A 15,339-nucleotide genomic window follows, 5' to 3' on the forward strand; every position below is an offset into this window, starting at 1 on the left:
TTAAATGTCAGTGCTGAATATATACTTTAAAAAGATATATAGAAGTTCTTCCAATTAATAATTATTTGAAGAAAATGAAGAATATTCAATCTTTTACTACCTGTCTGAGTCTTTCTTACACAATCAGTGTTGCAAAATTATATAATGGTGGTCTGAGAACATATATATATATATATATATATTACAATAACATAACATACTTATTGAGTAACATTTATATAACAACAATAATACACTTGGAAACAAAAGGTAAATATATATATAATGTTAACTGTGATAGTACTGTTTAATTAGACACAAAGACTAGACATTTCATGAAACCAAAGCAACTTGATTTGAAAGAACGAGTGTAGCTATTCAATATCATTCTCAACTTAAAAATCACAATCAACTGCAATGGCGTCTGATGCCCTCTTCTGGTATGTATGAAGAGAGCAATGATGAATAAATAAAAATTTTAAAAAAATCAGCACTTAACTATTTATTTATTTATTTTGGAGTGTATGTGCTTTGCCCATGTGTAGAATTTAGAGTTGGATTTCACCTTATTTATTTATTTATTTATTTATTTATTTGGACATGTATGTGCTTTGCCCATGTGAAGAGTTTTCGCCTTCAGAAATGTATGTTCTAGGGACTTAACTCAGGTCTTCAGCTTGGTGGAAGATGTATTTACCTGTGGAATTGTTTTCCTCATTCAATTAATGACTTAGTGACTGTTTTAATATTTGTTTTATGGTTATTAGAAGAAGAATGTTGAAATTGTCAACTCCAGTTATGAGAATGTTTATATTTTCTGCCTCATCAGTTCTTGGGCTTCCCATTATTTTGAAGTTTTGTTTTTAGATGCTTGATTTTAGGATTAAGTGCTCTTGATAAGTTGTCCATTTGTTATCATAGGCTTGTCTCCTCTCTCCTTTGTCAGTGTGTTTACTCTAGTACTTATTTGGTCAGATGTTAACATAGTTTCATGAAGGCATTTCATTTTAGAAATCGGTGTTCATAGAAGTTATAAGTGAGCTAGGAATGAAATACTGGCTGAGATAAAAGAATTATATACCCTCTCTTCCTAATGTGGATGAATTAACATAGGACAACCTGTGTCATCTGATTTCACACAGTCTTCTCTCTTATGGACCATTCTGTCATGAGCAGTTTCTGATTTCCAGCTTTCATCTTACCTCATACTCCCCAACTTTACCTTTAACTCAGTTCAGTTAAATTGCACTGGTCTTTTCTTCTAGATGATTCCCTGCTTGGAAGTGTTCCCACTCACTTAGCCTTTGTGACATTATATTCTTTAGGAGTCAAATAGTTGATGTTATTTACTTAATTAAAACTTTCCCACCTGGAAGTAAGCAAATGATGCTTGGCACTGATATGCACTTTTCATGCAAATATCTTCTCTTCAGTTCTTATCTAGATGACATTATAAAAATAAGTACACCAGAGAGAGTTGTGTTTCCCTGTATTAGACACTCTAAGTTTATACCACAGTGAACACCCTGACACCTAAGTGAGCAACAAATCACTAGAAGAAATGTCAGATAATATTAGAATCCCATTGATAGTGACAAAGTATAAATTGTGTCAATTTTCATGCTTCAGAATAAAGAGAGAAAATTACTTTAAGCAAGGTAAATTACATTAGTCTCTGCTCATAGAATATAGGGTCCTTTTATGAGCTTATTGACTCTGTGGGAAGAAAATAGGATATGAAAGTAGAGAGATAACTATTATAGATGTGTAAGAGGAAAAAAGAAAAGACATAAAAAAGGTAATAGAGGAGATGAAAATGCTTGTACATAAATCATATGTACAAGTAAGTGTGATTTGAGGATAACTATTGCTCTGTAATAAATTTGTAGAGGCTGATTTAAAAATTCAAGGTCTTTGGTTGGTGGTTTAGTTCATGGGAGCTCTGGGTGGTCTGGTTAGTTGATATTGTTGTTCTTCCTATGAGGTTGCAATTTCCTTCAGCTCCTTCAGTCCTCCCCCCAATTCTTCCATTGAGGTCCCCATACTCAGTCCAATGGTTGACTCTGATTATCTGCATCTGTATTGGTCAGGTGCTGGCAGAACATCTCAGGGGACAGCTATACCAGGCTCTTGTCATCAAGCACTTCTTGGGATCAGCAATAGTTTCTGGATTTGGTGTCTGCAGATGGGGTACATCCCTAGGTGGGTTGGTATCTGGATGGCCTTTCCTTTTTTGTCCCTCTATTTTCTTTAGATAGGGACAATTCTGGTACACATGGAGGGACCCATAGCTCCAGCTACATATGTAGCAGAGGATTGCCTTGTCTAGCATCAGTGTTAGGGGAGGCCCTTGGTCCTGTGGAGACTCAATACCCCAGCATAAGGGGATACTAGAGCCATGAAGTGGGAATGGGTGGGTGGATGGAGGAGCACCCTCATAGAGGCAAAGGAGAGTGGGGATGGGATGGCAGGTTTGTGGAGGAGAAACTGGGAAGGGGGAAAACATTTAAAATGTAAATAAATAAAATACCAAAAAATTCAAGGTGAAGAAAGGGGTCTTCTTAGCAAGTAAGAACACACACACACACACACACACACCACCCACCCCCAACACAGAGAGAGTTTCATTAAGAATAGAACATTGTTAGAAAGTAATACTTGGCCCTGATGCTGTTGAAATCATGTTAATTTTGTCTCTTTAGGTGTGTACTCCTGAGGCTAAGCTCTTTAGGGACCTCACTCTGAGTTATTAGTAGCTCCAGATGAGATTCTTTATTTTGTGCAATAAGTGGGTGAACATTCATCCAGGAATTCTCTCTTTATGACCAGGCCCATCACCATGGGCAGACCATTTTCTTCACCAAGTACTTGAAAAGTCATGCTTTTCAGAAAGGCCACCACCATGTAGGGTGATGAATCTTTCTTCCTTATCCAAAAACTGATCATTGCCTTTGAAATGGTAAAAGAAGTTGCAGAAAGGATATTCCTAAAGACGTGAGTGCATTACAGGCTGACCTATATGAAACTTATAATGTATGGATGAAAAAGATCAGCATCAGTCTAAATGTTGGAAAAACTAAGTCCCATGAGCCTGAACAACTGGTTCATGCATTTTCTTCTGAAGGATATTACGTGATTTTAAATAATTTAGAGTCATTTTCATACCAATGTATTATAGTTTTAAAAATTACTAAGATATTTTATGGGCTCTTGAATTTTGCTGCAAGATATATTATATGAATAAAAGGATATATATATATATATATTCTCCACGAGAAGAATAATGCATAATAGCTGATCAATGTGCTTTTCCATAATATATTTTAAAACAATACATTGTATATTAAAAATGTGTATAGTTTTATCAGTTTTTTAAAGATATATTTATTTATATTATGTATATGAGTACACTGTAGCTATCTTCAGACACACCAGAAGAGGGCATTTGATTCCATTACAGATGGCTGTGAGCTACCATGTGGTTGCTGGGAATTGAACTCAGGACCTCTGGAAGAGCAGTCAGTGCTCTTAACCACTGAGCCATCTCTCCAGCCCGTTTTATCAGTTTTAAATGAATAATTTTGCAAGAAATGATGTGCAAAAGACATTCTAGATCCTAACATAAAAGCGCAGGAAGAACATAAAGATTCCATGACATATTTTATGGAAAGTTCAGAATTACTTGCAATAAATAAAAAGAAAACAAACCAATCAGATGAATAGTCATTTCTCCAAACTTGGTGCTGCGTGTCCTTGCTCTTGCTCCTTACAGTCATTTGAACTGACATATTTGGATGATCATGAACAGGAACATTTCTGCAATGAGTAATAATGCCTCTCCCCTAAATCTCAGCTTAATGCTTATGACTGTTGAAAAATATTTAGTTAGTATTATTGAAATAATTTCAATCACTTTTTTGTATTGAAACTATTTGAATAATGGAATCACTATCAGCTATTTGAAAGTGTCATATATTGTCCTAAGAAGCTGTCAATAACTTCAATACTGTATATTTTAGAGAACATAATTCGACTATTTTGCAATTTTATTTTAATAAATTATTCTATACAACCTTCCTCTAGGAATTTGAAAATGTTGTACTGCCTTGGCTAATAAGTGATAAACTTATCATGAATGAAAGGGATAGTCAACATTTCAGAAATGTTATTGGTTGATTTAAGTATGCCTACCTAAGATTCTTATGTAAAGTATTAGAAACATTGAGATATAATTTTATATTATTTTAGCTTATTATATGATTGATTTTTCTGCATAATTTCTGTGGCAAATGGCTGCTAGCACAGGTTTCTCCATCTGCTAGGTAAATTTCATGTCATTTAATGACATTAGCTGCTTTTAAAATCGAATCTGTCAAAGACTTTGTACATTTTTTTCTTTTTATGGAGAGATATTTATGAGCATGAACAAATATAACTACCCCTAAACATAGCAATTCTCTTTTAAAATGTAATTTTATTGAATAAAATTTATAACATATGACTATATAATCTTTGTGGGAAGAGTTACCAAATCAAGAGAAAGACCATATACCCAAGATTTTACATGATATTTTCATAGCTGACCAGCCACAGAAGCTACAAACAACCTCTTCCATTTCAATATTATTGTCCAATAATCTGTTGAAAATCTTCTTCAGAAAAACTGTCATTGAATTAATATATTTGTGATTTGTTATTAGTGATTGCAATAAAAGAATACACTTTTGTTTCACAACAGAATTCAACTTACAATGGAAGAAAAGAATCAGACCATTGTAACAGAGTTTTTCTTCCTGGGCCTAACAGATCATCTCCATCAGAAGATTGTACTTTTCATCATGCTCCTCTTTGTTTATCTTGTAACACTGGGGGGCAACTTGGGCATGATCACTCTCATATGGGTGGACCCCAGGCTGCACACACCTATGTACTTTTTTCTCAGCCACCTGTCATTTGTTGATATGTGTTCCTCTTCTTCCATAGCTCCTAAGATGCTCTGTGATATCTTTGCAGAGAAAAAAAAGATCTCTTTCATGGGCTGTGCAGCACAGATGTGGTTCTTTGGTTTCTTTGTGGGAACTGAGTGTTTCCTGCTTGCTTCCATGGCATATGATAGGTATACAGCCATTTGCAAGCCATTGCTGTATACTCTCCTTATGTCTCAGAGAATATGTGTGCATCTGGTTGTAGGGCCATATGCCTTTGCTATTATAAACATCACAACTCATACAACCTTGGCTTTTTGCTTACCATTCTGTGGTTCAAATACCATCAACCATTTCTTCTGTGATGTTTCTCCACTGCTTTCATTAGCATGTGCTGACTCCTGGATTAACAAGGTTGTGCTTTTTGTCTTTTCTGGAGCCATAGGAGTGTTCAGTGGTCTGATCATCATAGTCTCCTATGTCAGCATCTTGATGACAATTTTGAAGATTCAAACTGCTGATGGGAAACGAAAAGCCTTCTCTACTTGTTCCTCTCACTTGGTGGCTGTCTCCATCCTATATGGGACACTTTTCTTTATTTATGTTCGACCCAGTGCAAGTTTTTCCTTGAACATCAACAAAATGATTTCTCTGTTTTATACTGTGGTGATCCCTATGCTGAACCCTCTTATCTATAGCTTAAGAAACAAGGAAGTGAAAGGTGCATTCAGGAGAAAGGTGCAAAAGAAACATTTTCCAGCAGGTAGATAAGGTTGAATTTGGTAGTGCCTGGCCATACACGACAATGCATAAGTATATTTTTAAAAGGACACTGGGCTGTATGATAGACAGAAGTTGGAACCTCATTCTGTCTCTATACAGTTTATCTCAGTTTATTACAGTTCTCATTATTTGTCTGTCTCTGTCATATTTTCTGTGATGATTGGCATTGTACAATTAATAGAGAGAAAGGCTGGGAACATAAATATGAGTGCATATTCGAAGATTGCTAGAAATCAGTATTTGTATGATATTCTGTCTTCTGATACTTTTAATTCAGATATCGAAACTGCTGTTCATAATACTACCAATAAATTCAAAAGAAAATTACAAGTTGGAGAAAAATGTTTTTTCACATGTGTTGTCAATTAAGCCATATCTCTGATATATAAAGAATAACTTCAAATTAAAAACAACCACAGCAAAAATAGGTAAGTAGGCAATGAAGAAATAGGAAATTCACAGTAATGAGGATGATAATTATTTTAGAATGTACAAAGAAAATACATTTAAAAAACCTATTAAGACTGTTTTTTGATCATATGGTAAAATTTAAAGATCATTGCAGTACCTTTCAGGGGAGATGAAATACCATGTTGAAGGATTTCTCTAGTTTGACTCTTAGCTCTTGCTCTGTAAAATACTTCAGAAAATGTCACAGACCTTTTTCTATATATTTGTTGATTTTGTGTGTATATGTGTTTATACACATGAGTTCATGCTCAGGTAGAGGCATGTACATGGTCAGAAGAAAATTTGCCAGAGTCCTTTTTATCCTTCTACCACATGCATTCTTGAGACTAGAATTGTTAGCATCTGTGCTATACTATCTAATCTACCTCTACTTTCGGTGGATTTTAATTTTTTACTCTCTGGATCACAGAGAGTAATCATCTCCAATGACTCCAATATTCTACCAACTATTCATGCAACTTACTCTCTAAGAAGACTGTGCATGTAGTAGAGATTATGGTATATTTAATGGTAATTGGTAAGTTATCTTTACATTATATTATGAAGAAATCTATAAATAATAATATGATCTTGAGACATAATTATACATTCTCAAATTCCAGAGCTTATGTCCTGTTTCTGAGATCTTAAAAATGTTGCACATGTGGCATGCCAATACTACTGACACAAGTGATCGACTGAAATTGAAGTTTTGCAATTACTGGACAAGAACTAAGTCAAGTGTTTAATGTTCAGAAAACAGATTTAAATATATAGGGAGGAGTGATTACCTCTGCTGCAAATGTTATGTCTTTTGTAGTGGCAATAATTCTTTGACACATCACATGACTAAAGTAATCCTATATCCACAGCTTTTCATCAACCTTGACTTTGTCTCATTAGTGTACTCCTTTCTTCTAGTAATAACATGAGTGTGGCTCAGGTCTTTTCAAGGACAACAGTAACCAAATGACATATTATTTAATTTTCTACAATAAAAATCTCTTAGCATTCATATAGGGTATTTTAAATCTTAGAAAAATTTCCTCCAAATTCAACTATGGAAGCCATACAATTTGTACCTTACTTGCTATACATTTCCATTTTTCTGAAATCCATTCAACCACTGTATTTAGTAAGATTTGTCCTTAGGGACTAAAGAGATGGATCAGAGGTTAAAAATAGTGGCTTCTCTTTCAGAGGACCAGGATTCTATTCAGAGGATTCACATGGTGATTCACAATCACCTGTAACTTCAATCTCAGCAGACTGAATGCTCTCTCTGGGCCTCTGTGAACACTAGGCATGCATATGATACACATATATGCAGACAGAACATTGTAATGCATAAAATATCATGTTATTAATAAAAAACCCACAGAAAAGTAGGACCAAGGTCTGGAGAGAATAGTAGAGTCTTGAGAGTGGGTAGGATTCCATAAAGGGAATAATTAATAGGAGGAATACATTCTAATGTTCCATGGCACAGTTTATGGAGTATAATGAACAACAAAGCATAACATACCTCAAACCAGTTAGAAGACAGACTACTTACAGGGATCTCTCTTCACACTATAACTTCATTCCCTGGGGATTCCATCTGCAATGGACCCAGTTTTCTATCCTCCTCCATCTCTTTGTGTTGGCCATGAATACCAAGAAACACTGTCTGACTTGAAAGACATTAGCCACACCAGGCTGAGAGTTAGGTAGGTGATCTTTACCTCCCATCCCATCATTGAAATCTCTCCAGTCTCAGTCCCAGTTCTGTAGATGTCTTATTTTAGGGGATAGTCCTCCCACTGTACCTCTATTCCCTGGGAAGACCACCAAACTTTGTTGTACACATAGCTTTCTTCCTTCTTGTGAGCCCTTTTAGATCTCTTTCTCACCCTTCCCCATTCCTTCCTGTCAACCCCTAATAACTAGAAGCACTTTCTACCTATAGGTGATCCCTAGTAGACACATCTGACAGGGACTTATGTAGGAGAATCACACTATCTTTCTTGTCCTCCATTATAATCTCTCTATTCTCACTCTCAGCCTGGTAATAATTTGCTAATACATGTCCCTCCTACCACCTCAAATTCATTGCTGAACACTCCAACCCTTGGAGTTCAGTTCAGAACTGAGAGCCCCTCTAGGCCTAACATACCTGCTTCTCTCAATTCTTTATTCTTACTGGAGACTCTCTTCTTACCATACATACAACTTCCTAAGGACCCATCCTTTGATATAGACAGGATCCTTTTAGCTATTTCATTAAGCCCCTCTTCAGCCTTTTCTCTTAGACCACGTCTATTTTTCTCTGTCATCCTCTTCTGTCCTACAGCATCACTTACTATTTGGAAACACACAGCTCCACACTTTCCTAAGATCTAGGGAGGGGAAAAGTAATGAAAGAATAGAACATTCACACCAAAAAGACAAGCTCAGATATCAACACTTACAATCATCACAATCATCTCAAGCCTAGATGCCTAGACACCAGTATAAAAATATAATCACTAACAATCAAGATAACAAGCCTCCACCAGAACCCAGTCACACTTACAACAGGCCCTAAAAATGCAGTATAAAGTATAAGAAAAGAAGCATAAAATATTAATTATTAATTTGTTCAAGGACTTTAAAGTGGGTATAAATAAATCCCTTAATGAAGTCTGTGAAAACACACATACAATGGTATAAAATAATAAAAACAGTTCAAAACATAAAGAAATAGAAATAGAACATATAAATAAAACCCAAATTGAGGTAAAATTAGAAATGAAAAACTTAGGAAACCAAACAAGAACCTCACAAACACAGCAGAGTAGAAGATATGAGTGAGAGACTCTCAGGTATTAAAGACAAAGTACAAGAAATGAATACTTCAGTCAAAGAGAATGTTTAATTGAAAAAATCCTGGCACACAATATCTATCAAACCTAGTACATTGAGACATGATCAAATCTGTGAATAACAGAAATGATTGAAGAAAAAAAAACCTAGGTAGAAGACAGAGAATAACTTTCAACAACATTATAGAAGAAAATTTCTCTAACCTTAAAATATGCTTCTCAAGACAAAAAATAAAAGCAGAAAAAAGAAAAAAAGAAAAAGAAAAACCACACAGAACACCAAATAGAAAGAAAAAGAATAGAAATTCTCCATTTCACAAACTTATCAAAACATTAAATTTAAAAGACATAATAGAAAAAGACAAGGTAACATATAAAATGAGACAGAATTCTCAATGGGTACTCTAAAGCACAGAAGGGCCTGGATGATTGTTCTATAAAGTCTAAGAGACCACTTATGCAGGATTACTATATTCAGAAAAACTACTAACTATAAAGAAAGGAAAAAGAAAACATTCCACGAGAAAATAAATTTAAGCAATATGGTAAAAGGACAGGAAGATATTTCAATCAAATGGACCCAAGAAGAAAGCAGACATAGTCATTTTAATTTTGAACAAAAGGAGCTCAAACCAAAACAATTCATAAGTGACAGGGAAGGAAAATATATATTCATTAAAGAAAAAAATCTACCAAGAAGATATTGCAATTTGAAACATCTATGTACCAAACACAAAGATACTAACGTTTATAAAAAGAACACAATTAGTTGTAATCATGAACAAAATTTAACCACACACAGTGATACTGAATGATTCATTACCCAACTCTTCCCAACAGGCAGCTCATCTATACAAAAACCAATCAGAAATGCTGGAGCTACGTAGCAGCATAAACCAAATGGACCTAATAAATATTTATAGAACATTTTATCTAAACACAAAAGAATATGTGTTCTTTTTTAACAACTCACAGAAAATTCTTCAAAATTAACAAAATATTTTAACATGAAGAAAAGTAAACAGATAAAATAAAATTGAAATGGGATCCTGCATCCTAGCTGATCATCATGGATTAACACTGAATATTAACAAAGCAGTAACAAGAGAAAGTTACAAACTTATGGAAACTGAACAACTCACTATTGAGTGAAAAATGGATCAAGACAGAAATTAAGAAGGTTGTTAAAACCTCTTTAGAATTGAAAGAAAATTATAATAAAACAAACCCAAACACAACACAAGGATAAACTCTTTATTCTACAAGTCCACAATTACCCTAATATTTAAACTACCAAAAATATCACAAAGGAAGAATGTTATAGAGCAATGTTCCTTATGAACATAAATGTAAAAGATTTCAGAATGAAACATTTGCAAATCAAATGCAAGAGCACATCAAAAAAATTATCCACCATGATCAAGTAGGCTTCATTAGAGATACAAGGATGGTTGAACATACACAACATAAACAAACTGACAAATGTAAATGGACCAAAGACAAAAACTGTGTTATGCAAAAAGGCCTTTGAAAAAAATCCAATACGCAACTCATGAAGAAGATTCCAGGAGAGACTGAGGATATACAGACATACCTCAACATAATGTGATTTCAGCAAGCCCACAGATAACATCAACCCAAATGGAGAGAAACTCACAGCGTTTCCATTAAAATTAGGAACATGACAAGGCTGTATACATTGTCCACAGTGGTTCAATATAGTGCTTGAAATTATAGCTAGAGTAAAATGACAATTAAATGAGTTCGAATGGAATACAAATAGGAAAAGAAGAAGTCAAAGTATTTTATTTGCAGATTTTATGTTGTATACATAAATGACTCTAAATCTTCCACCAAAAAGTTGTTGGAAAACAACTTCTGCAAAGTCTGAAGATAAAAAGTTAACTTATAAAAATCAGTAGTGACTACCACAGTGCGAGCAGACCCCCTGGGCCCCTGCATGAAACACTTCCACATCTCTATCCACCAACAGCAGCATAACTATGCTGACCGTTTTCCTCCAGAAAGTTGCTCTCAAGAGGGGGATCCTGAGCCAGGTCCTCAGGAGGAGGCTCCGGAGATAGAAGTTCCCAAGGAGAAAGAGGAAGAGAAAGAGGAGGAGGAAGAGATTGTGAGCCCCCCTACCTGTAGAAAGTGAGGCTCCCCAGTCCTGCCACCCCAAACCTGTCAGTTCTGATACTGAGGACATGACCAAGAGGAAGAACCATAACTTCTTGGAACGAAAAAGGAGGAATGATCTCCGCTCATGGTTCCTGGCTCTACGGGACCTGGTTCCCACCCTGGCCAGCTGCTCTAAGACCCCCAAAGTCGTGATCCTTAGCAAGGTGTTAGAATACCTGCAGGCTTTGGTGGGGGCTGAAAAGAAAATGACTACAGAGAAAAGGCAGCTCCGGTGTTGGCAACAGCAACTGCAAAAAAGTATCGCATACCTCAGTGGCTACTAACCGACCAAAAAGCCTTACTTCTCTGTCGTACAGACACAAGCTTATTTTTTAATCTCTCTCTCCCTTTTAGTAATTTGCACATTTTGGTTACAGGGAGGCAGTCTGGACAGTAGATCCCAGAATGCATTGTAGTCAGTGTGCACACAATAAGGGCTTCCATACTTGGTAACCTCGAAACCCAATTCTCCCTTTTCCCTGACTCATGGGAATGCTGTCTTTCTCTGGAGCCTTTTGTTTTTCAGCAGGCAGCTACTGAGGAGATTTAGGGTCTGCTTAGCTCACTAGCTCCTGAAGAAAGGCTGACAGATGCTGTGCAACAGGTGGTGGACGATGTCGGGGCTGCAGCCTACATGAAATGTCACACTGTGCTGGAGCTTTAGGCTAGGAAAGGATGCTACTCTCACTGTTGTCTCTGGGGATGATAGGGGACAGCTGGACCTGGATACTGTCCTCAGGCTCTGTTTTCCAGGAGACAAGCAAGCTGTCCTGGACAAAGACAAGCCCGCTGACTTCATCAGCGTGGAGCATTACCTCACTGTCAGACACTTTACAGTAGCTGAGGAGTGGAAACCTTTAAGATATATTAGGATGCTAGCCACATCCTTCCCTCCACTCTCAATGCAGTGACTTCAAGAACATTGAAAGGGCTTGGCCTGTAGAGTTTTTATCTCAGAGCTCTCTGGGCCTTCTCAGAGAGGAACCTTTTTATCCTCACAAGGGACCTTTTTGTTTCTTTCTGCCTTTGTTATGCAATGGCCACCACAGCACCCTTCCACACAGACCAGAAGTATTTTCCCAGGACATAGGGAAATGGGTCGAAGTCCAGGACCTGGGGGAAGGCTTGGCATCCTGACTCATGAACAACGTTCCTTGCCCAGGTTTTCTACAAGGCTATTTGAAGCCCAGCTTGGAACCTTTTCTTGAGGCAGATTAATCAGAAGGACGAACCCTATCTCTTCCTCTTTCCCACTTGCCTCTCTTGTCAGATCTTGATTCTGTCTACATTCTACTGGACCAATGCAAACCTGTCCTCGAGCAGCTGCAAGGAGTTTGCTGGCTCTGCAGCCACCATCCTGCTTCTCTGCCAGCCCGCGTCACATCCTTTCCCCAGAATCTGGGCCTTACAGAGAGTTTCAGAGGGGCACCACTTGGATTCAACTGATGCCCCAGAAGGTATACTCACTTCCTGGTGGGTTGTCAGGATGCCTCTAGGAGCGCTACTCAGCCAACTAGGAGAGTTTGCTCCAGCTGTGTTCTGCAGCTCTAGGTAGAATCTAAGTATAGCCCTCAGTCTAGGAAAGCCACCCAAGCTAGCAGCAGTGAGTATGTGAGCATCCTCAGGAGATCCTAAGCATTGCCTGAAAGAAGACTCAGCCTTTCCAGAACTCTACCCAGGAAAGCAGATTCCTTCCTGCTAGCCCTGGGCTTGGAAGTAGGGGAACAGTGTGGGTGACAGACACTAAGTACAACCTGTGGCTCTCAAAAACCAGCTACCACTTCCAAATTGCCTCCCAATCATGATGGCCTCCAATTGCTTCCTGGCCTTGAGTCCTAGATGAAGCTTTGGAAGTAGCTATTGTACCAGTTGGGGCAGGACTTCTAGGCACCAAGGGAGTCCTGGAACTAACTTTCTTGGGAAGATAAGTGGTGAACAGGCTGAAGTCTCATCTGAATGGCTTTTGTTTTATAAGCTGCTGCTGGGTTATATGCTGTGGGTGTTTTTTTTAATACTGTATTTTTGTGTGCTTTTTTTCAAAGTGGTGTTAACTGTTTTTGTATAAGAAAACAAATAAACAAACAAACAAACACCTGTTGCAAGGGTCTGGTTTATTTTGAAAGGTAAGTTTACCTGAAATTTTGTATTTAGTTGTAATCATTAATTGCTTGATTATAAACTGTTGCCTTCTGGGACGTCTTCTAATAAAAGATTTCTCAAAACTGTCAAAAAATAAATAAAAATCAGTAGTCATACTATATACAAAAGAAAATTTGAGAAAGAAGTCATGGAAACAACATATTTCACCATAAACTCAAAAAAGTATCTTGAGAAACTCTAAATAAGTCAGAGAAAGACCTGTATACTAAAATGTTGACGACATTGAAGAAATTCAGGAAGATATTAGAATTTGGAAAGATCTACCATGCTTACCACAATAAGATTAATATTGTGAAAATGGCTATCAAAAGCAATTTATATATTCAACAGTCTCCACCTAAAGTCCAACACAACTCTTTACGTAATTCAAGGTTTTCAACTTCATATGGAAACACAGAAAACACAAGCTAGCTAAAACAATCATAAACAATAATAGAACCACTAGAGGAATCACTATACTTCAGTGAAATTAAACTACCAAGTTACAGTAATAGAATCATCACTGTAATGGCATAAAACCAGACATGGTTATCAGTGGAATTGAAGACTTGGCCATATGTTCTTACACCCACGAACACCTGATTTTTGATAAAGAAAATAGAGATACACATTGCAAAATAAAAAGTATCACATACAACAAATGGCACTGGTCAGACTATATAAGATTGCAGATAAATCCATATTTATCACTCTGAACAAGCTCAACTCTAAATGGATCAAGTAACTCAACATAAGGCAAGATACCCTGAATCTGAAAGAAGAAACAATGGCAAATATCCCTGAATTCATTGAAACAGGAAAAGATTTCCTGAACAGCATACCATTAGCATAAGCACTATGATAAACAATCAATAAATGAGACCTTATGAAACTGAGAAGCTTCTGCATGGCAAAGCACACGGCCATTTGACCAAAGAGGCCAAAGAATGGGAAATACTCTATAAATCACTTGCACCCCTGAACACTCACACTCCAGTGTCATCCCCTTCCCCACATCCTGCCTTTCTGTGTTTATAACCCCTGTGTGAATGAATTACGATTTGAGAAAAAATAAATTAAAAAAAATAAAATCGTATTCTGCTATAAAAACATAAAAATAAATCACTTGCACATCAAAGAGAGCTAATATCTAATACACACACATATATATATTAGATATTATATATCTATATATATCTATATATAATATCTATATTACATATAGATATTATATATATCTATGATATCCATTATATATATATATACATATATATATGTATATATATATATAACCAGACTATATCTCAAAATTAAAAATTAAAATGGAGTACAGGTCAAAAGAAAATTGATTGTGTTTGTGTGTATATGTGTGTATTAGTGCTCATGTGTTTCTAATGCTTTTTCCTTTGTTTGTTTTGTTTTATTCTGATTTTAGTTTTTTATTTGCCTGCTTGCTTTCTAAAGACAGAGAATGAATGTTGATGTTGGATGGCTGGGAGTGAAGAGCATCTAGGAGGAAATGGGGGGGAATGTGATCAAAATATACTCTGTGAAAACACTATTTTTAATAAAATTAGCTAGAATATAGAAACCTAATGCAATCATATAAAAGCTTCATATGAAATGAAGATGATGATACTCAGATTAATTCCCAATATACACATGAATTGAGGCATTATAGCCTAGCTCATATTTCACACATGTGTAATATAAATATACTTTTCCAATCTAAAGTTGCTACTTTCCCTAGTTTAACGTCATGTTTTGATTTGAAAATCAGGTGACTCAAATTTATTATTTTAATCTTTTAGAATATTAACAGTATTTAGCAATACCAGTCTCAGTGTGAATATGATCAAAAAAGCTCAAACATATGCGTAAAATATGATGTAGTATCTTTATAATTAACGTAATCCACTCAAGAATGATTACAAGTAAAAAGGAAGAGGTACGCTTTGACAGTGAGTGTCCGAAGAAATGTGTAAGAATGTATGTGTATATATACAGAAGCCTGTGCACATAGGACTGTGCTCTCTCTC

General features: G+C 36.1%; 1 protein-coding gene and 1 pseudogene across 1 annotated transcript; both read left to right on the forward strand.

Annotated features, from left to right (window-relative positions):
* The first annotated feature begins 4,704 nt into the window (after positions 1-4,704).
* LOC114631069 (olfactory receptor 998) lies at positions 4,705-5,698 on the forward strand. Its single transcript, XM_028779372.1, has one exon. The coding sequence runs from the start codon at positions 4,731-4,733 to the stop codon at positions 5,673-5,675; it is 945 nt and encodes a 314-aa protein (XP_028635205.1). The 5' UTR covers positions 4,705-4,730; the 3' UTR covers positions 5,676-5,698.
* Positions 5,699-6,653: 955 nt separating this feature from the next.
* Positions 6,654-11,445, forward strand: LOC114631089 (annotated as a pseudogene).
* The last annotated feature ends 3,894 nt before the right edge of the window (positions 11,446-15,339 follow it).

This window comes from Grammomys surdaster, unplaced genomic scaffold (genome assembly GCF_004785775.1).
Source record: "Grammomys surdaster isolate TR1022 unplaced genomic scaffold, NIH_TR_1.0 350, whole genome shotgun sequence".
NCBI classification, from domain to species: Eukaryota; Metazoa; Chordata; class Mammalia; order Rodentia; family Muridae; genus Grammomys; species Grammomys surdaster.

Coding starts and splice junctions, on each gene's coding strand:
- LOC114631069 (XM_028779372.1), top strand. CDS start 4,731: ATGGAAGAAAAGAATCAGACCATTGTAACAGAGTTTTTCTTCCTGGGC.